General features: G+C 42.1%; 2 protein-coding genes across 2 annotated transcripts in view; one reads left to right on the top strand and one right to left on the bottom strand.

The window, feature by feature from the left end:
• Window positions 1-22,996, bottom strand: part of cped1 (cadherin-like and PC-esterase domain containing 1) — a 107,076-nt gene that overhangs the window by 59,108 nt on the left and 24,972 nt on the right. Inside the window, exons 4-12 of the mRNA XM_079494737.1 lie at window positions 19,294-19,378; window positions 16,767-16,851; window positions 15,486-15,633; window positions 6,826-6,959; window positions 5,034-5,106; window positions 3,600-3,764; window positions 1,320-1,424; window positions 1,062-1,204; window positions 901-965 (exon numbers count right to left, since the gene is read on the bottom strand). Coding sequence (XP_079350863.1) covers window positions 901-965; window positions 1,062-1,204; window positions 1,320-1,424; window positions 3,600-3,764; window positions 5,034-5,106; window positions 6,826-6,959; window positions 15,486-15,633; window positions 16,767-16,851; window positions 19,294-19,378 — 1,003 coding nt within the window. The remainder of the gene's footprint in view (window positions 1-900; window positions 966-1,061; window positions 1,205-1,319; window positions 1,425-3,599; window positions 3,765-5,033; window positions 5,107-6,825; window positions 6,960-15,485; window positions 15,634-16,766; window positions 16,852-19,293; window positions 19,379-22,996) is intronic.
• On the top strand, window positions 8,258-8,980 carry LOC306916302 (protein ILRUN-like; the record flags this gene model as incomplete). The annotated part of the gene is made up of 1 exon (XM_079494136.1): window positions 8,258-8,980. One exon carries the CDS (start codon window positions 8,258-8,260, stop codon window positions 8,978-8,980), a length of 723 nt encoding a protein of 240 aa, XP_079350262.1.

Below are 22,996 nucleotides of genomic sequence, written 5' to 3'. Positions count from 1 at the left end.
CAAAGGGCACCTACGGACGGCTGCAATTCGAAACTGGCCCCCGTAAAATCTGAATCCCCCACCCACCCGTTTCCCCTCACTGTATATGTTTCTTTTCCCTTTTTACCTCCTATGATGATTTATTTTTGACTATATACTGTAGTTGTGTATATTTCGTACGAATAGTATGTCTCTAAATGTTTTGATGAATTGAAAATGGTGGGCCCTATTGTAAAAAAGTGTAATGTTTTATGGTGTCGTCCACTCACTGTTAACAGTTTTTGTATTGAGTTGTACTTGAAATGTACTGTAATTCTGCAAACTGTTAATAAATCAATCAATCAATCAATCAAAACCACAAGGCCACTGAGCTAAGCTAAAAACAAGCTTTGGTTCAATACGCAACAGTGTAGGCCATCCTGGTCGTATTGCATAATCTTGCCTTTCCTGTGTAAGTCAAGATTTTTATCATGGATGGGGCTCGGGTGGCACAGTGGCAAAGTGAATGAAAACGGTAGCTGGAGTGAAGAATGTGGGCTCAAGTCAAGTCTGGTGCCTCCACTCCATGATGAAGTGTCAGCATCTGCGTAGAAATGTAGCCAAATTGCAGTTCTACAAACATAGATAGCAGATGTACGCTTTTGCTGGAATATTAACACAATATATTAACAAAACGGCCTGGCCAATCAGCAGCAGCTTCTAGCAGCTTCTAGCAGCAGCTTCTAGCTTCTAGCTGCTGCTGATTGGCCAGGCCGTTTTGTGGCCGGGCAGTCTGCCTGAGAGTTCCCAGATGGGAGCAGGAGGGGGGAACCCAGTGTACTCTCTGCTGCCCCATCTGGCGGAGTCAGGTTACCCTGGAACACCCCCAAGAACCCCCCAAAGAACACTTTGAGAAGACTCCTCGGTTAAACAGAACCTTACCTCTGTCTTCAAGCAGGGAAGGCAAATCTGAATCCTCATTGGACAGTGTCTCAGTCAGGTCAGCCCTGTAGGGAGCATTGGAACAGAGTTTTACGTCTATCCCTACAAGTATAGTAAAATAAACGTGCGTGTGCGTGTGCGTGTGCGTGTGTGCATCTTGCCTGTACGAGTCATTCCTCTTTAGTTGGTAGTACAGACTGAGTGTGAGCAGAAGGGCTGAAAGACGATGGCCCTCTGCTGTGGAGGGGTCCTGAAGCAGGTGTTTGTTGAGGGGCCAATCTGCTGATGGGACCCTGGGATACAACTACATACAATTGGACATACTTTAGTCACTGTGGGCCATGAGGATATTGCAAGTGGGCCCCCCAAAAATTGGCAAAACACTTAGATTGTGTGTGTGTGTGTGCGTGTGCGTGTACCAGTTCAAAAGCACCAGAGGTCTTCAGTTGTGTGTGAAACTGCAGCAGCAGGCTCAGCTCATCCTCTGTCAAACACAGGCCATATGTCCCTCGACAGCCACCGTACTAACGAGGCACAATGTTGGAAGAAATTTGAAACAGGTTAAAACAGCTTTTATTTTATTTTTTACAAATAAGAGAAACATAGCTTTTTGACATGTAGATCCTTTGGCACTCTTACTTTTTTTTTTGGCATTCTTACTTAAGTTTTTTGAGGAATTCAATTCCAACAAAGTAGACCCACATAAGAAAATGGTCCTTTAAAACTACACTGTTGGCATGAAGAAAACCTCATAAATGATGATTCAATTGATTGAGACAACTAATACATTTACTGCTTTTTACTTACTATTGTACTGAACTAATTTCCTTCCTGCTTTTGCAACCATGACAACAATTTTTCCAACATATTTATACAGGGGATTGGCAAAATGGCAAAGTTGAATTTGCCAATTCATTTGAAATGTAAATGTCACATGAGAGAGAAATACAGAGAATACAGAGAAAAGCTCTGTAAGCCTTGGAACCGATTCAAGCCTATTATACTGCCTCAAAAATCCACAGTCCTTGATTTGGAATTAAGGCTATTCATCTTAATGCAAGTCATGCCATTACTTTTATGAAGGCACAAAGTATGAACTCATTTTTTGCCGAGTAAATAATTCAGCCCCTGCCAGCGATCGATTCCCTTGATCATTGATTAACACACATGTTTTCTCTGTGCTTTCGCAATTTTGTTTTTATTACTGAGGGGAAATCTGTCTTTTGGATTAATCATTAATCAGAAAAGCTAGATTTCATCCAATTTGTCCTCATCAAATGGAAAGTCTTATTGGGCTATTGTGTGTGGCGTTCATGTGATCAATATACAGTAGCCTACATTATTATAAATAATCAATACAATGACACATTGGAGGTGCATCTGTGCCCAGTGACATTAAGACATGAAAGTCTATTTTCATCATTACGTGAAACTTTGTCTGTGTCAGCCAACACGCTGAGGGAACTAATATTTAAGCTCTAAATGCAACTGAAAACTGAAAATAGACACCTTGCATCATGTCTATATTATGCATAACCTACAAGCAATACATCGTTTGACATCTTTTTAATACTGTATGACTGTGTTGACAAATACATACATATTTTATTTGAGGTTTGGGATTGAGACTATTAACTGATTCAGCATGAAGACTAAAGCATTCTAAAGACGTATACGCAAGCTTTGATCCATGCTAAGTAAAAACAAGAAATGATCACATAGTGATATTTGTCAGGTGAAAGAAGCACTGGTTTCTTTATTTAGTAACGAACGCTCCTCTCAACGGCCGGTCTCAATCATAACATTACGTTACATAACATTGGGTGTGTCTAAAGATTTCTGTTACCTGCTTCCTGTTACCTGTTTCCTGTTCATGTGACCTGAGTAACCAATACATGACAGCAGCGTGTGTGGCAACCAATCAGGACTAGGTCCTCAGTATGACTCATGACTAGGTCTACATTTCATGAGCTTTGAAAGACAAAGAAGAGGTCCCGCACACTGTCAGACACTTGCCAAAAAATGTTGCTCTTTATTAGGTCGACGTTTCGGTCACTTAGACCTTCATCAGGACAGACAATGAAGGTCTAAGGGACCGAAACGTCGACCTAATAAAGAGCAACATTTTTTGGCAAGTGTCTGACAGTGTGCGGGACCTCTTCAAAGATACCCTTTTCATTATATGCTCTATTGCCCTACGCACCTGTCACCAGCCTTTTGAGGTGTGCATCGGCCTTTTGCTATAAAGTTAGTCAGGTTTCACCTGACAAAAAAAGATGAATCCCACACCTAACGTAGGAATTGACGGTAGATCGGCTATTTTCAAATGACCAAAATGTATATAGGGCTGAAGTGATTAATGTATGATTTCTTGTTTTGTAATAATAAATCAGAAATAAATCTATAAGTAACTAGTGACTAAACGTTTTCAAATAAATGTAGGAGTAGAAGTGAAGGTATTGAGAATTGGAAATACTCCAATAAAGTGAAAGTTGTAGGCTACTTAAGTAGACTACAGTACTGTTTTTAACCTTCTATGATTGATTATGTGGTTTTAACCAGGTAGCTCTCTGGGATTCCTTGTGAACGAAAAGTGCAATAGCAATACAAATTAAATTCATTATTATTATTATTATTATTATTATTATTATAAGTACATGTACTTAGTTATTTTTACACCACTGACAGTATGTGTCTACCTTGCGTGTCCTGTCCGTCTGCGTGTGTGAGCCCGTGTTGGTGTGGGATGGTCCGCTGTGCTCTGGGAGGAGGAAGTGCAGTGTGTCCTCCAGAACGAGCTCTCTGGTGATCTGTCCGTCGAAAACAGGGTCCCTCAAGCCGGCGAAGGTCAGGTCAGTGTCAACCTGGGGGGAAGACATGGGATGAACGTCCTTGAGGAAGGGGTTCCAGAACAGCTAGGGGTGCCCATTCCCCCAGCAAAATGAGGATTCTAGACCAGTGGTTTTCAACCAATTTCATGTCAAAGCCCATTATTTATTCGGCATTTGAGCCACGGACCACCTATTGGTGAAATTTAGCCTCTCAGACCCAAACTAAAGAATATTTTGATTATGGTTGGATAAGATTTTGTCCACAATTCCATGGTTTATTGATGTGGCACTGGTACCATAGGAGAGATAACAAGCAAACGTTGATCAAAATAACAATTATTCTACATTCTATAATTGTGTAGATTGAACTCCATTTGGTTTTATTTTGAAAAAACACTACACCACCACAAATATCTTGTCCCTGGCACAACAACTTTTCAAATGGGGGTCCGTGGCCAAATACATATCCATATTTGGGGGTCCTTGACACCATGAAAATGTTTGAGAACTGCTATACAGTATTTCATGGAGAAACGACCAGACTCACTTGAACTATTGTGCACATCCTGACCTCTAGTGGAGTTGGGAGTTCAGTGCACCACAGAGCTGATTTATTTATTTATGTTTTGTCTCTGTCTGAGAAACATTATTCTTGTGTTGCATACAAATGTTTCCATTGTTAATAATTAATGTTATGGTGCCACCTACAGAAATGGGTTCTCAAAGTGGGGTGCGAGGACTTGATGGGGTTCCAGGGGGCCCCCAGCAAAATGAGGAACCGTATTTTAAAGTATGGCTTTTCAAAAATAGACGATCTAGAAGCTCTCAATGTGTCGTAACGTGATGCTTTGTGAGCTTGTGGACCTGTATTTTTCAAAACATTTAGAAAAGTTAGGAATTGTATCTACTGTAATTAGAGAACTACTCCAATAATGTGGAATAGTTTGAAAATGGTTAAACTAAATATTTCTATGGGGTCCCTGGCACAAAATCTTTTGGGGGGTCCCCAGATGACAGTAAAGAGACAATTTAAGACCATTTTAATACGGAAAATAAATAAATAATAATTAAATTAAATGAAAAATGACCAACATACTATAGGCTATAACAACTGGTAAAACATTGGCCAAATTGTCAAATAATATAAAAGAGGCTAAAATACTTGGAACTTGGGGGGTCCCCAAGTTATAATTATTTTGGGGGGTCCCCAGTTCAAATTAATTTTGGGGGGGGTCACAGTCTGAAAAGGTTGAGAACCACTGTAGCCTAAGTGTAAATGCTGTGTGTGGTGCGCACTCTCACCTTGACTATGAAAGGCAGGAGAGAGCCGGTAAAGTGGAGGGTAAAGGTCAGCAGCTGGTAGCATAGTAGACACCTGCAACACAACAGAAATCAAGAATCTAAAATCAAAAAGGTATATTTGACACTACTCATACAGGTACGACCAAAACATAAGTAATAAACTTTACCATTGTATCTTCAGGAGGTTAGCTCCAAGTAGGAGCAACCAGAGCCAGAGTGTTCACTCCAATTGTTGTTTAAAGCAATCATTAGCTCCTGACTCATTTAGTTCCTGGACGTTAGTAGCAAATACTAGTAGAGCACAGCAGAGTTGCAGCACAATAGTTGAGTTGAGTTGTAATTAGATCGAGATCTAGATGAGATTTATGCGATCTCATTTCTAAATTTGAGCAAGAATTGTGCAGCACTGGTTGGCTGTCCAATTCATTTTAGTTACTCTTATGTTTTAGCTACAAGAGAGAGACTTTAAGAGAGGTTTAAGTCAAGCACTTTGTTGTCTGTTTAATGCAATAGTCGATGGCTCCCGGTGCCTCATTTTGAATGTAGTAAAGTTCAGAAACTACAGACTAAAAACAACAATTATTTTCACAGAAAAAATGAGAATCGTGATCTCAATTCTTGTAAATCGTGCAGCAGTAGCTGGAATGCTTGTTTAGAAGATCACACATTGAGAAGAATGAGATTGCACAGTACATTATCATCACATCTCAATCAATTTAACATGTGTCACAGACACGTTGGCCTGGCCTGCAGGGCCTGCGTTTGTGTGTCTGTGCACTACTCCCCTTGTCTTAATTGTGTTCTTTCCACAACTGGGCTAAGGGTTCCAATTAGTGTGCTCCGAAGACCAAAGGTGCTATAAAAGATGTGGGTGCCGGGCCCTCTCTCCCCCCCAGATGTCAGCGATTTCTTTGTGTTTGTTCTAGTCGAGTTTACACACTCTACAACACCCCACACTACATTGATCACACATCCATGCATTGCTGACACCACTGACTTTACTGACTTACAACCGTGCTCTTTTTATGTTTAAAGTAGTTATTTACGTCTACGCGAATCATGTGATGATCAAGAATTTTGGACTTCCGTTGTTGCAACTCTCTCTTTAGATGGCTCTGGGAGCAACTCAAACTTTCAAAGTGGGGTCCGGGACCCTCAAAGGCCCTTAAAAGGATTCCACGGCATCCCCAGTAAAGGAACTAGTTGTTTAACTGTTCAATAACATATTTAACATAAATGTATGACTGTATGAGTAGCTATTCTACATAATGTTTTCAATTTCTAATATTATATTTTCAATATCTCCACTATGAAAATATTTCTCAAGTACAATTAAGACAATCAGACAATTTAAGTTAACCCATTCTGGGCGGGAAGTCCCGGCGGGAACCCCTTTTGGTGTTTCAAGCATTACGTTATACTTTAGCTATTTGAAAATAGCAGATCTACAAGCTTGTAGGTCTGCTATTTTTGAAAAATCGTGAAAATGCGGCGCAAATCTTTGAATATATATTCTTTCAGAGCGAACACTTTTAACTCAAATCTTTGCGTCTGGAGGGTCCCTAGAACAACATATTTTCAAATGGGGGTCGGCGGCTAAATTCTAGGGGCCCTTGATATGAAATAGTTTGAGAACCACTGACATAGAAACATAGGGTTTTTCAGAAAACTGTCAGGATTTAGAAGACATTTGTAGAATCGTCCTCAAGTCTAAATGGGTTAAACAAAAAAAAAACCTTTGGAACGTAGAAGGGGAAGAGAGGAGAATAGAGATGGGGTAGAAGTTTAATACCTGGGGGGAGAGTCAGCTGAGTCCCGATTGGTCGATACCGCAGCCTCCAGCACTTGACCTATTACATTCTTCACATGCGTCATGGCCTCATGGGATGCTTGTGCACCCAGCTGCTGCAGGAGGAATGTCTTGAGCTGGGGGAGAGAGAGAGAGAGAGAGAGAGAGAGAGAGAGAGAGATTTAGTCAACAGGCAGTTTCAGCATCTTAATGGAAAATATGGACAAATATCTCAATATTTTGGACGAAATACTCGTCAATCTTGCGATGATATGGTGTTGGTGTTTTCACAAAATATTGACACAAAGATAAAGATAAAGAGAAAATTATTGTCCATTCAATTCACATAAAATGGAAATTTGTCTTCGGCACACCAACAATAAAAACATTACATAAAATACACAAATGCATTAAAATACTATATAATAATAATAACTTGAATTTATATAGCACCTTTTTCTTCTTCTTTTTTTTAATGTTTTTTTGTGGCTTTCGCCTTTATTTTATGGAGGGACAGACAGTAGGCTGACAGGAGGTGGGGAGAGAGGTGGGGGGAGGACATGCATCAAGGGCCGTCGGCAGTCGAACCCGCAGCACACTGCCAGACTGGATTACCAGCCAAGGTGCCTGGACCACTGAGCCATGGCCCAGGCCTATATAGCACATTTTTATATAAAATGCATTCACATAACACAGCAACAGTGATCATGGGCTGTGGGGATTAGGTGGTGGAACTATTTAAACATGTTCTTATTTAAAATGTCCACAGCAGTTGGCACAAACAAACCCTTCTTTTTATCTAATTTCAAGTCAAATTCAGAGCGAAGAGGGTGGGTAGAATCAAAGGGCACTTTAATAAATAATAATCACCATTAATGCTATATAACTAAGTGGGTAAAAGGAAAATAATAGAACAGCTAGAAGAGTCAGGAAAGCTACTGTACACCACGCGCACTTTGTTGTAATTCAGCCTTTAAAACCAGGAGAAGATATCACAACATTGATATGCTGTGATATTCATATATATTTGTTTGGTTCTGTTTGGTTCCAATTGTACACATTTGGTTCCATGTGTACACATGAAATGAACACTCAGTATTTTACCTTGTAGGATTGTTAGGCATTGTTTGGCAACAATTTGTGTTGTAGTGACGTCAGAGCTGACCTGTGGTCAGCCTATAAGGTGTTGTATACGCCATTATACACTCAAATTGTATCAAACAGTAAGATCTATGTATGTGAAATACTATTACTAGCGAGGATCTATGTATATGAAATACTATTACAGTAATATATTACTTAGTAACTAGTTACTGCCCCAATAACAGTGTGGACCGTGTGACAGAACCACTCACTCACTGAGAGGAGACACTTTCTACGCACGTAATTCCTTATTATCGATAAAGTACAAAAAGAGGAGAGAAGCTCCCTAGATATGGACCACAAGATGGACACCATACAGGACTTAGGCATGGAGAGGCTAGACAGGGAGAAGGTGGTGGACATGATGGATGCAGATCTGGTGCAGATGTTCCGCTGCATGGGAACGACGGACAAAGATGTAATGATCTCGGAGCTGCAGAGACTTCTGGGCTCCCAGCTGGACCCCGCGGGATGCACGTTCTTCCTGGACATGACCAACTGGAACTTGCAGGACGCGTTGGGCGCGTATTACGACTTTGAGAGTCCCGTCAACGAGCACCTGCCATCCATGTCCTTCGTGGAGGATGTGACCATCGGGGAGGGTGAGTCTGTCCCGCCCGACACGAAGTTCACCAAGACCTGGAGGGTCCAGAACGCGGGCGGCGAATCGTGGCCTCCCGGCAATTGTCTTAAGTACATCGGCGGGGACCAGTTCGGCCACGTCAACGCGGTCATGGTGGATTGTCTGGAGCCGTGCGGAATCTGCGACGTGAGCGTTGCGATGCATAGCCCCCGAGCTCCAGGGATTTACCAGGGCCGGTGGAGGATGTGTACGCCCTCCGGCTTGCTTTTCGGAGATATGATCTGGGTGATCCTCAACGTCGAGGTGGGAGGTCTCCTGGGCGTGACCCAGCAGCTGTCCTCCTCGTTGGCGTTGGACTGCAACGCACAACCGCGCAGTCATCGCAACGTGCAGGGAGGAGACTTCAACCCGTTCGCTTTGGTCGCGGAATAGCACGCATGATGTCACAGACCACCGGTTGTCAAACTCCTTTAGTTCAAGGACCCCCAGTTTGGTATGCATTAGACTTCAGACCAATTCAACTATTTTGAGTGTGTTCAAATGGCACAGAATGGACCTGTTCCATTTGTACAATGGAGCCCTTACGGGTCAATTTTGTTCCATTTGTACACTCTCAGAGTTAAATGAACACAGTGTAGACTGGGGTCCCAGAGATAAAAGAAAAAGAGGTATCAAATTGGGGGTCCTTGAAATTCAGAAGGTTGTGATGGTGAGAACTTCCAACAACACCTGTGCGCGCACACACTCTCTGTGTAGGGCTGTGACCATCCTTACATTTTGGTTGCAGATTAATTCTGTGCAGATAATTGCAATTAACGATTTAAGTGTTTGTGTTTTGGCATTGAAGGTTGGAACATACAATAAATTGTAGGTATTAAGGTTGCCTTAGGAGCATTGTAAACAGGCATTTAATAATCAAGTACTTAAAAAAAGGTGGACATGAAAAAGTAACTGTACTGTACGGTATGACTTTCACTCCACAATTCAAAAGACAAATATTGTACTTTTGGCTCCACCACATTTCTAGGAAGGGACAAAGTACATTATGGATTAACCACTAAGCCTTATTTCAAATATAGTGATATAGTGAAAATAAATCTACACGCTTGTAGATCTGTTGATACTGCTATTTTCACTATAATTCATGTTTTTTTTGAACATTTATGCGAATTTTGTGCTGTCAATACAGCAGTGCATCAATATAACTGTAATGTAAATGTGATTTGAATTCACTACTATTCCAGTACTTTAACTCGAGTATACAATTGACAGAGCAACTGTCAGTTGTAAATATTTAAACTTTGAATCAAATACCAGGCCTAACAGGAGTACTTTGTCCATCACTACAGACACCACGCACTGAGATGACCAGACTCGAGCCCCTCTCCGCTTGATCACTCACACCATGAACAGTTGGCCGTGCACTAACTGTTTGAGCCACCAGGGGGCACACTAGTAGTTCACTGTTTGACAAACAGTATTTGGATGGTTGTCACTATACTAGGGCTGATGCAAAACAGTGTTAGTTTTGTCGACTACCTTTTTTCACTGGCAACAAATAACTAAACTAAATGTAAAATAAGCTATGATGACTAAAACTAACTAAGACTAAACCTATTGACAATTTTGTCAAATAAAAACTAGACAAAAATATTAGGGAGGGACTAGTGTAGAAGAGATCCAGTAGAACTACAAGACATGTTTGGTTGCACTCAGACTTGGAGATCGGCTATTTTGACATCATAAAGGCCTGTCAAAATGCATCTTTGTTGACAAAACCAACAGTAAATTTACTCGACTAGACTAAAAATAAAACTTTTCAGAAGACTAAATGAAATGTTATTCAAAAGACTGACTAATGCAAATATCGCAATATTTCTGACCAGATAATAAAAATATTGTAACAAAAAATGCATCATCATCATCAACATTATTATTATGAATACAAGTATTATTAATTGTATTGTTATTTTCACAACTGCAAGTTTATAACTCATGTGATATTCATAGCTTGTGGATCAGCTAATTTAGCTATTTGTGACAGTACAAAATAAATAAGGCATAGGTGATTAAAACCAGTAAAAGACACAAAAACACTTACTTACTATACCATATCACAATATTATGATATTCAGAATACCAGTCTATCTCTAGTCTTCATATGTCACAATATCAATATAATAGATATATTGCCCAGCCCTATAGTTGCCACACACACACACACACACACACACACACACACACACACACACACACACACACACACACACACACACACACACACACACACACACACACACACACACACACACACACACACACACACACACACAAATAGAATGACTCCAGCGGTTTGACTACCTAAGTGTTTATTGATGTTAAGCTGCGTTCAGACCTGAATATATAATATATTCGCCTCAGTTCGTTCCGTTTGTACTTGCCCATTCACGCAATGCTCGTCTTTGCATTGACTTTGTATGTAATCGCGCCGCTCTAACCATTCAATTCTGAACGCACCTTATTGGAATTATTATCTTGTTGGAAAAGTTACTCAAAAACGGTAATATATTACCTATTATTAGCTACTTACCCTAATTTTTTTTTAATATTATTACTTTACTTATTACTTCCTGCCAAAAGTAACTAGTTACTTATTATTTTACTACGCTCATTCTGTAGCTCTGAGATGAGGTCACACACAGTTACCAGGTCCATTACATTGCGTTTCAGAACGGGCACATGATTTCCACTAGGAATGTTGCTTACCCTTTTCTGCACATCGTATCCAGAAAGGTCCGATAATGAGCTAAACAAATTTTACTTTATTAGCGTAAGAAAATCCAAGTTACGGGTTGAAGAGAGCGTTTAAATCGCTTGTTAAGTCAGCCGCCTCCATGTTCTTCAAAGGAAGTTGTGCGCATTAGCTCCTCTCCTGGTCGAATGTCGACTGAACTGAAGTCAGTTGGAAAAATCGAATTCCACATTCGACCAGGGGAGGCGCAGTGGAGGCGCTAATGTGCACAACTTCCTTTTTAAACGCTCGTTTCAACCCGTAACTTGTCTGCTAATAAAGTAAAATTTGTTGAACTCATTATCAGACCTTTAAAAGGGTAAGCAACGTTCCTAGTGGAAACTATGCGCCGGTTCCGTAACACTCACTGTGTGTGACCTCATCTCAGAGCTACAACGCATCGAAGTCTGACGTCAGTATCGATAGAGGGCGCTAAGTCCATGGGTTCATGTACTTTTTATTTGCATTGTAATCCCCATAGTGGGATTTTAGATCGCCTCATATAAGAACTGTGATTGAAAAATAAGCAAATCATCCCGGCCGTTTCACTCATATGGATATGAAGAATCACCTGACTGTGAGAAAACGCTAATGTTACTGCTGCTGAATTAGTTACATTTTCTCTAGAAACAGACTGTATCAAATATGCGTGACTGACTGTCATAAACGATACAGAGACACCTCCCCGACAATATCGCCGGGGCAGTTTGTTTATTTTTGTACCACAACGCTTATTTGGGGCACGGTGGCACAGTCGGTAGGGCTGTCGCCTCACAGCTAGAAGGTCCTGGGTTCGATTCCCGCTGGGGATGCTGTGGGCGCTGGGGGCGTGTTTGGTATATATATTCAGGTCATCAGTGCCCATACCCGAGGCGGGGTTGGCGAAAGGGCCTGTCTGTGTGGAGTTTGCATGTTCTCCTCGTGTCCCCTGGGGTAGGTTAGCCTAGCTAATAAGCCAGACGCGAATCAGCCGTTGGCAAAAAACAATTGCCACGACAGTGTGATATTAGTCTGGCTTATTAGCCAGGCTAAGGGTAGGTACCCTCACAAAAAACATGCAGTAATCCTGGTCTCTAAACTACCTCCCCCTGGCCAGCCAGGGTGCCTGATGGAGGGGAAAGGAACTGGTCAGAATAACGTGTTCCTTCCACGCGCTACGTCCAGCCGGGGAAACTCTCCCCTGTCAGGTGAAAAGAAGCAGCTTGGACTTCTCATGCATAGAAGGAAGCATGAGGTCAGTCCGCTGCCCCCCCAGGTTGGCAGAGAAAGTATAGCACCCAGGATTACATTAGATAATTGACACTGGGTGAAAGAATGGGTTGCAAAATCGTGGGATAAAAATTATAGAAGACTCGTGAAAATAGTAACGAGTTACTTTTGGAAAATAATAACATATTACTCAAAATGTAAAGTAATTAGTTATATTACTAGTTATTGGAAAGATCTAATATTACTTTAAGTAATAAGTTACTTTAGTTACTTTCCAACCCTGGTTGTGTCTGCATCAAGTCTCCTAGATGAAGATTCTAAGTTAATGTACTATCAGCACGTTTGGAATGATACTCCAACGGCAGCCATCCACTGCTCTCCACAGCTGCAGCAAATGTAATCAACATCACGTGGAGAAGTGGGCCATGTCAGGAAAAGGCAGATAAGTGCAATACACAGTAAAATCATCAGTATTCATTTAACTCTGACAAATGAATAAATGAACAGTGGGATTTTTTTATTATGAAGTGTTGAGCGAGCGATTAATAGTGGTTATGCTATTCCTATCTCTCCCCCCCCTAAAAAAAGCAAGCCTTCAACCTACAGTAGATGCCTCATTGGCCACTGTAGTTCATTGGAGTGACATGATGTATCGCACTGTAAGGCGGAAGTGCGGAAACTACGCTGCGTCGCTGCCACTCAAGTGACTACTGGCCAATCACAGCGTATATTCTCAGACTTCAATTCAATCCAAAGGAGCTTTAATTGGCATGAGAAAACAAACATTTACATTACCTCTGATTGGCCTACTGTGCCCTACTGTCCCCTTCTGTGGGAACGTTCAAGACAACAGCTTGCCTTCTCTCGAGATACCCACGGCCCAGAGCCGAAGGAGGCTCTGGGCCGCTCATAGACATAGAAAGGTAGACACCTTTCTATGTCTATGCTCCTATCTGTCAATGTTCTCTTGACAGCCGTAAAACAGGGTAATCTGAAATGGCCTTTTCAGCAGCATTCTATGAAAACCACATTGTCACCGACGGAAACATGATTTGTTGGAACTAATATGGTTATCGTAACGATTTTTATCCTTTGACAAACGGTACTTGGCGATATATATTATTTTTTTCCTCCATTGGGTTTCCTATGAAAGAAGAAAAAAGGAGCATTTCTCCTCCTGCAGACCAGTTTTGTACATTTTTGTATGTGCTGTATATTGTTTCGAAGCACTTTGATTTTCCCTGTTTATGAACTGCTACAAAGAAAGTAATTTTTTTTCTTTTACTGATGACTATTGGTACTTTCCCTATTCCAACTCCTGTAACTGCAGTGTTGAGAGCTTGTGCACTTATGTGACAATTATGTCACACTTTCATCACACAATTTCACACTTTTCATCAAACTTTCGTGTGATGTTCTCCCCGTGTCCCCTAGGGTATATACCCTCACAAAACATGCAGTAATCCTGGTCTCGAAACTACCTCCCCCTGGCCAGCCGGGGGCGCCTGATGGAGGGGAAAGGAACTGGTCGGAATAACGTGTTCCTTCCGTCCGGCCAGGATTACATTAGGTAATTGACACTGGGTGAAAAAATGGGTTACAAAATCGTGGGATAAAAAAAAACATTAAAAAAAAACTTTTGTGTGACAATAAACTGATTTGGATTATGATGCAATTTATTAATTTAGCCGAACATGTCTCCAAATCTTTCTGTTGTGCCCTTCAACAACAAAATTAAAGTAATGATGAAGTCAATCAGGCATCAATATAAGCCTGTAGTTCTCAAAGTAGGGTCAAGGGATCCAAATGGACCCTCACAGGTCTGTAACTCTGAGAGTGTACTAGTTGCGAACGCAGTGAGCATTTACTATGAGACCCAGCAGATCACGTCTGTGTGTGTGTGTGTCTGTGTGTGTGTGTGTCTGTGTGTGTGTGTGTCACGCTGTAACACCACCCGCCCACCACCAGAGGGCGCAGCTGTATCACACACAAAAACCCACACACACACATGCACGCACGCACGCACGCACGCGCACACACACACACACAAAAAACTTAACTTAAAAAAAAACTTAACTTAAAAAAAAACGTAACTTAAAAAAAAAACGTAAAAAGGAAAAACGCACACACAAAAAACTTAACTTAAAAAAAAATTAACTTAAAAAAAAACTTAACTTCAAAAAAAAACTTAAAAAGGAAAAACGCACACACAAAAAACTTAACTTAAAAAAAAACTTAACTTAAAAAAAAAACTTAAAAAGGAAAAACGCACACACACAAAAAACTTAACTTAAAAGAAAACTTAACTTAAAAAAAAACTTAAACAAAAAACTTGAAAAAAACAACCTAAAAAAGAAACACGCACGCGCGCACACATACACACACTAAAAAAAAACTTGAAAAAACATTTAATTTAAAAAATCTTAACTTAAAAAAAACCTTAAAAAGTACGTAATTTATTCTAATTGTTGTTATTGCAATTTACGAGCTGCGTTCGCTTCCCGCGTTTGCGCGTCTTACTTGTACTAATGGAACCATTTTGTACACTCTTATTGTTATAGGGTCCTTGCAATGAAGCAGTTTAAAAAGCGCTGCTCTAAAATAGTGTTCAGTTCAGTTCAGTTTTATTTTCTGAATGTTTTTTATTTTTTGAGTGTCCGTTGCTTGTATCCTGTCCAAATATCCGAAAAAGGGCTAGGGAGAAGCCATAGGCTTGTTGCGCCCCACCCCTGGAGGCCATTTGCATATTTAGGTGAACATGTGTTGTAGACTGATGGACCTGCAGTCCTTACATATATATACATACACACACACACATATTCACACACACATTCATAAATACATATGCACATAACACACCTACTTACACACACCACAATATACATTGCATCAACACAAGTACATCGCATCAACACAAGACCACGGTGTGGTCCGTACCTGGGTTGTGTGTCCGTGCGGCTCCTCTCCGCTCCTCACCACGCTGCACTGATGAAGGAAGGCTGTCAACGGAGTTGCTGTGGTGATAAGGACGTACACGCTCATCACGGCAACAAGGCCAGGTTGTGTGGAGGGGCTGCCCGTCTGCCTGTCAGCACCACAGTGACGCACGCACGCACGCACGCACACACACACACACACACACACACACACACACACACACACACACACACACACACACACACACACACAAACACACACAAACACACACACACACTTTTATTTACTTTCTTTTCTTTCTCAGTTGGTGGAGAGGTAATTGCTAATAGCCTACAGACGTACTCTCCAACTGGCATTTTGTAGAAGTGTAATTTCTGCTGTGGAAGTGCTATTTGAGATAGCTACATTAGACATTGAAGCAGAACTTAAATTGTGTTCGAGTCATACATAGACTCCATTATTCCAAATTAAAATTACATAACATATTCCCAGATATTTCTTCGCACTGTGACAACATGTAATGCAATAGATGCAAATCTTCTTCACAGCTTCGCCCTTTGCCCTCGGATACAAAGATATTGGATTAAGACAAGACAAGATATTTGAGACACTCTCTGATATTTTGAATATTCATATTGACCCCGATCCTGTACTAATTATTCTGGGTTTGTCAGACTCCATGCCTATGTTGACGAGAGCACAGAAACAACTCTTCTCATATGGTCTGATTACAGCAAAAAAACTAATTTTGAAGCATTGGCTAAATGAAATGACTAGTACACTTCATCTTGAGAGAAATATTTCCTTAGAGACAGGGAGAAACAATTTGATAAGGTTTGGCTGCCCCTTGTCCATTACTTGAGTAGAAACAATTAATGGACAGGATACCACTGCTACAGTATGGTTGACTGTACGCCATTTTCCTTTCAGATGTTTTCCATGATTCTATAGTATGCGGTGTCACTGAGCAGTATGGGTGGGAGGGTTGAGGGTTTTCTTTCTCTTTTTTGTCTTTTGTCTTTCCTTTTTGTTTTCTATAAAAGAAAAATGTATTTCATATCATAATGTTTGTGTAACAATTTATAATCTGTTCTCAATAAAAACTTATTTAGTTAGAAAAAGAAACATGTATTATGTTATACGTATGCATCATTGTTGTTTCCCTCTCCTGTAATGTCTGTGCTTACCCGGGGTTCTTTTAAAAAAACAAAAATAAAAAGTTGGTCACAAAAAAAGTTATTTGACAAAAAAAAACATACATTGTGTGTTTGTACAACTGACCTGCCATCACCAGTGTCATCGGGAGATACTGCAAGCTTCCCATTGGTTGGCGTGCAGGCTGAGGGCCTCATGGGTAATGAAGATTCTGAGGGTGATACAATGACAACTCGGTAAACAATCGCTGCACATAGTTCTTATATTAGTTTTAATCAACAAGGGGTAACAGATGGGCGGGATTTGCCAAATCAGCACCAATCATTAGACAGTGTTAGGCAAGTGGTTGAAAGTTGATATGTCCAAGAATAAAAATAGTATGTGTGTAATTGAGGTCAAGACTTGCTTTGTGTTTTAAAGTCTTTCAGAGTGCTGTTATTCCCATGTGTTCCATGGATTGTGCTGGGCTGTGATTGTGTTTTATATTTGACTGTCCTATATAACAATCTTCATGCTTTTCATGGAGCTGAACACAAGTGTGTGTGTGTGTGTGTGTGTGTGTGTGTGTGCGCGCATAAACGTACACGATTGCGAGCGTGTGAGTGTATATTGAAGTTGTTGATCTGTGGTGCACATGCTTTCTCTGAGCGGCAAATCTACAGGCTTTGTCAGCGAGTCGACCTCCCCCGACAGACACACGTTAATGAAATTCCCTGATATGTGGCTCCATGATATATGGGCTTGGCTGCACCTCCCTGAACCTCTGTCGAACTTGGACATGACCCCAGAGCCTCTCCCACTCCCTGATAGTGTTGCTTTCGGACGCACATCAGTGTGGGCAGAAACTACACAGACAAAGCACTGGCCACATGCTGAAAGTTGTGCACATTTTCCACATTTTTAAGCCTGGGTTATACTGGCTGGTTGCGGGCGTCACGCACCGAAAACAGCGGATCTACAGGCTTACAGGCTGAGCGCCTGTAGTAGATCCACCATTCTCCGGTGTGCGACACCCACCGCGCAACTATGTATAAATCGGGCTTCATCAGCAGCAACAGGAAAATAACATTTCTGAAAACGACTACTTGAACTCTTGGCCTTCCGAGATGTGGCTGAACCAGGAAAACCGAACAAATATTCCCTCTCCCTGAGCCAGGGGTTTGGGGGGGGGGTGGGGGGGGGGGCAGCCTCAGTGGAAAAACAAACAGCCCCAGCATGCAGCAGTGACGGCTGCTTGTCATTATGTCTGACTCACGCGTTTTGTTTTCAGCCGAGGACATTCGCCCTCATGTGTCTTATTCCTAATTGTGGCAATTGAAAGGGGCTTCAGAATCAGGCAATGGAGGAGGGCTTGCGGAGACGAGGACCGGGACAGTACAGTGTCGGAAAAGAAAGCACACGACTGCTTTTTCAACTGTGGCCCGCAGCGCATGCTTTAGACTTTGCCAGTTCTGTCAACATTTGCGCGGGAGCGCAGCCAAAAGAAAAGAGGATATTGTTGTAGGGATGGTGTGTGGGAGGGCGGGGGGGTGATGAATGGACAACAGAGCAGGGGTAAATGAAGGGCCACCAAACAGAATAGGCCGTTGTAAAGCCTTGTTGGACTTCCTCTGGGATAATGAAGATAAGTGGGGCCAATGGCAAAGACAAAATAACTATTATCTGCCTCAAAGACTTTCTCGGTTCTGACTCGTCATGCAGCTCGCCCAGTGGACCTGAAGAGTGCTGCGTCAATTGTGTGCCTCTCTGAAATCGCTGTGTAATTACAGAGTTTTTGTCTTGGCTGGTTAGCCGTCTTCATGCTGTGCGCACCGGGACAGAGGAGGCCCGTCACATGTGAGCAGATGTTGGGAGAGCACTAAACACATCCTCCTACGATTGGTTCCAATGCCTCAACTCCGTCTGCGCTCTTTGAGTTTTACTCTGGCTGACTGGAAACTTCCTTGTCTGCTTTTGTATGGATATTCATATGAAGGGACAAAATGTTCGTCTGTTAAAGTTATCCATTTTGTCTGATCCTGTCAGGGCTTCATTCATTCAACCCTCATCTTAATGTAGTGTCTACAACAATAAGATCCACCTGTGTGTGTATGTATACGCATTTTGCTACCCATCATACCCACCCAGTGATTGATAAACTTTCACAGTGCTGAACCAGATGGCCTGGGAGGTGGAAGTCTTACCCACTCAGCCATTGCCAGGGATTGCTAATGATGTGTGAGATCGTTATCCTTCTAACAGAGTCAGGAGGCGAAGATCACGTGACCTTACTTCTGGGCCATTTGTTGATCATGTGACCTTACTTCGGGGGTAAATTGTTGAGCAAACCTTACTAAGTGAGCCAACTGTTCTAAAAAGCAAACGCTGAATCTTTTCCCCTTGCTTAACCTTTTCCAGAGAGTGCTGAATGTGTGCGTGCGTGCGTGCGTGCATGCTTGCGTGCGTGCATTTATGTTGCTTGTTGTGTAACAGGCGCTAATATGTGGTGTGCATCTTTTCTCTATGTGCAGCAGACCTACAGCCAGTGACAGTGCATTGATCTCAGCTGACAAACCACTGTCAAACTCACATCCAATCTTCGTGTGATGCACATAGTCCGCATAAGGCAAAACAACTGGCCTCGTTCATCTCCCTGTGATAGCCATGGACTCACCTGTCAGGTGTGTGCGGGTGTGGAATCGGCAGCGTCCCCCACTGGTCTCAGAGAAAGCCTCAAGTATCCCAGGGATCATGTTGACCTAAGCAGAGGTAGGCCGGCGATAGGTCAATACAAATGTATGACCAAAGCAATGTCACTGCAACCATTGCCTTTTAGTTCAGTTTTTATTATTGTCATTGCAGATAATATTCTTCTAAATTCATCCTTTTTGAAATACTGAAAACCTTTGAGGTTCTCAAAATGGGGTCCGGGGACCCATAGGGGTCCTTGTGTGGGTTGCAGGTTGTCTTCATCAAAATGATTTTGCACATTTAAATCCTATTTCATACATATCAAATGTAAATAACAGGTTCGCAAACTTGCAGATTGTCTATTTTCGGCAAAGAGGTTTGGTATAATAGGGTAAAACTAGAAAAAGTGCCCTTCTGGGCACAGGTCTCCACCAGGAGGATAGGACTGTGTGAGATGTTTGGCAAAATGTTTAGTAGTAATATAAACATGTTTGCCTTGTATGGCAATTGGATGATTTGAGGCATTTTGTTCCAATCAACCTGTTTTGCAAAAATCAACCTGTTGGTGGCGCTATAACAGGCCAATGTGAAAAGGGTGGGATATATTCCTCAGCCTAGTAAGAAAATGTGTGAAAGATTTCACGTAAATTGCATGCTGTGTTCATGATTTGAGGCTTTTGTTCAAAACGGGGCAATCTTGCAAACTGTGAAAGCCAATTATAGCCAATTAGGGTGGAATATGAAATATCGGACAGATCCGACTTGAGCACATGACCATAGAGATACTGTGTAACGATTTGTGAGATTTTTGGACAGAATCTGGAGGAGTAATATCCAAAAATGTGTTTTACAAAAGTCGGCCTCCTGGTGGCGCTATAAAAGGCAGATGCGGAAAATGCAGGTCAAAGGTTTGTCCTTGGCCTCTAGGGAGTGTGCATGCAACGTTTCACGCAGATCGGTGCAGTATTAGGTAACAAATGTGAAAAGCTGCCTCATGGTGGCGCTATAACAGGCCGTTCTGGAAAATGCGGGGCAGAGGTTCATCGTTGGCATCTAGGGAGTGTGTGTGCAAAGTTTGGCATCGACCGGGTTAACGGTGCCGGAGATTAGCTGGTAACGGACGGACGGAAGGACACACGGACGGACACACACACGGACGGAGTGCAAAACATACTCTCTCACCATGCCTTCGGCCTGGTGGAGACAAAAAGAGAGCAGACAAAGTACACATTTTCTAAAGTATTGAGGGTTTATGTGGTTAACTAATGATTTGGGGACCCACTAGCAATATCCTCACAGCCCCGGCCCACAGGTTGGGAATTGATGTCACAGGACAGGTGATGAAGGGTCAGTGGTTAGCATACAGTCAGGAAGACTTTAACATCTAGGAGCCTTGTCGGAGTTCTTTTTTGGGGGTCAAACCCCCCTCTCTCTCTCTCTCTGAGACTGTTGTGTGTCAGAGGCTGAGCTTGTGAAAAGAATTCTCTCAATGGCTCTTATTTCACGGCTACTTCCAGCTTCACCCAAGGCACGTGGGAAGCCATACTATAACACCATGTAAAACAGCATTCCTGGTCACATGATATGCATCTTAATTCTTTTTGCACTGCTTATATTTACACCCTGTACTGAATACAGCATATCTCCATTTAAAATGAACTCTTGGAATTCTATACAACAGTCATTGACTGAATGAGGGTTCAATTTCCCATTTCTGATTACTCCAATGCATGCCAGGTCATTTACTGCCATTTGCCTGTCCTGTCCTCAGTGGCGTATGCAGGAATTACATTTTAGGGAGGCGAAAAATACATAGACCCCCACAGAGGGTTGTGGGGGGGGGACAAATAAAAAAACCCAACAACACTTCAAAACTGAAAAATATTAAAGAGAATATGCAAGTATAATCAATGTATGTATTTTTATACAAAAAAGAAAGCACGATAGGCCTATGCAGCATTACAGATAAGGCGAACATGACGTCCTGCACAAATTAGTGACTCGTTTCAACATTGGAAGTAATGACACTTTGCTTAAATTGAGTGGGAACAAAGCGTTGTCGGGCTGTACCAACGCCATTTGCGTCCCACTTTTCAAATGCATTTTGTGGTTGAACAATCAGAGAAGAGATTGTTCCTACCAGACGAGTAAGTGTACAGATGATGGTCCACTCAGACCCCCACACCTCGCACCCCTAACACAAATTCCTATGGGTGAGGCTTGCGCTATGCAGAACAGGCGAGGAGCCAATTCGCTGCCCACTAATAGTGCTGGATTGGTGTTTTTCCTCTTTTTCTCATTGTGTTTTTCAAATGGAGTTAGGGAGGCAGCTGCCTGCCTTGCCTCTATGGTAAATACGCCTCTGCCTGCCGTGTCTTTCCTAACCCTAGGATGGCAGGGAAGACGTATGAATAAGCCAAGTGACCAGCTCAGTTGCCATGCATTTAGAGTGGCCGCCCTAGCTGAGTTTGGGAGATCAGGGTTCGTTCCCCGGTCGGGTCATGCAAAAGACTCAATGTCTCCCTGCTTGGCACTCAGCATCAAGGGTTGGATTGGGGTAAGTCCCTGTGACATACTGTACTAGGGTCATGTCCAGGGGATGTACTAGTACATCATGTACTACAGAAACAGGAGACATTCCACATGGATGTGCGGAATCGTATGGAATCGTGCATTTCCCGTCAGTGTGTTGGTCGGGGATGCTCCATCAGGGATGAAGCACGTGACATCATCAGGGATGGAGATCCCTGATGTCATCAATATTAAGCCCATATATGGAGATCCCTGATGTCATCAATATTGGCCAGCAACTCTACATCTGACCTCAAACCCTTAGATCTCATATGGATCTGACCTGTTTTGACATTCCATAATGTTGATCCTTCCCCATCCTTCCTTCCCCTTCTGCTGTCACCCATGCGGATATGTTGATCTGACCCCCCATTCCAAAGCGCCAGCGCTCGCCCAGCAGTCTGCTGTCACCCAGGCGGATGCGTACAAGGGGCGAGGTCGCTTCTCGCCCTCAGACGTCTTACTGGTACTAGACTCATTAGTTATTCATAAGTCTTCCACTACCATCCTGGGACATGTTGTGTGTACAGTTGGTAGATAAATCAGGGTCTTCAAGATAAGTCCTTTCACTCAGGGTAGCATCTTGGAGATGCCCCAAACAGTAAATTCATAACAAGACAAGACTGCTATATCTTTGAATATTATCTGGTTTGTTTGGTTGGATATGAGCTGACCACCCAAGTTTCTCCGATCAGAGAAGTTTTCTGACAAAAAAGTACTTTTAACGGGTTGATAATTTTATTCTCCATTAAGCAATGGTTTCTGACAAAGCAAAGAAATGGAATAACATTAACATCTAACATTTATTTTAAACAATAATTAGACCATATGAATGATGATAGGCTACATTGCAAAGCAAGTCAAATATACAACTCTGGGCATTTAGACACTAGCATGGCAAGCATATAGAATCAAGCGCAATACAATCAAGACAGAACAAAGTCTTACATAGTTTAAGTACGCATGGCTGCCTGGGTTGACGCTGTAGACTCAGTGAGAGCTGCATGTGGCTTGAGTGAAGGCTGGAAAGTGAGTGAGGGCTGTGGATTGAGTTGCTGCTTATATAGGGCACACCTAAACTGTGATTGGCCAATGTGTTAAGTGGTGATGATGGA

This window comes from Electrona antarctica (genome assembly GCF_951216825.1).
Source record: "Electrona antarctica genome assembly, chromosome: 23".
Classification (NCBI taxonomy): Eukaryota; Metazoa; Chordata; class Actinopteri; order Myctophiformes; family Myctophidae; genus Electrona; species Electrona antarctica.
Note: the sequence above shows the minus strand (reverse complement) of the source record. Positions and strands in the feature narration are given on the sequence as shown.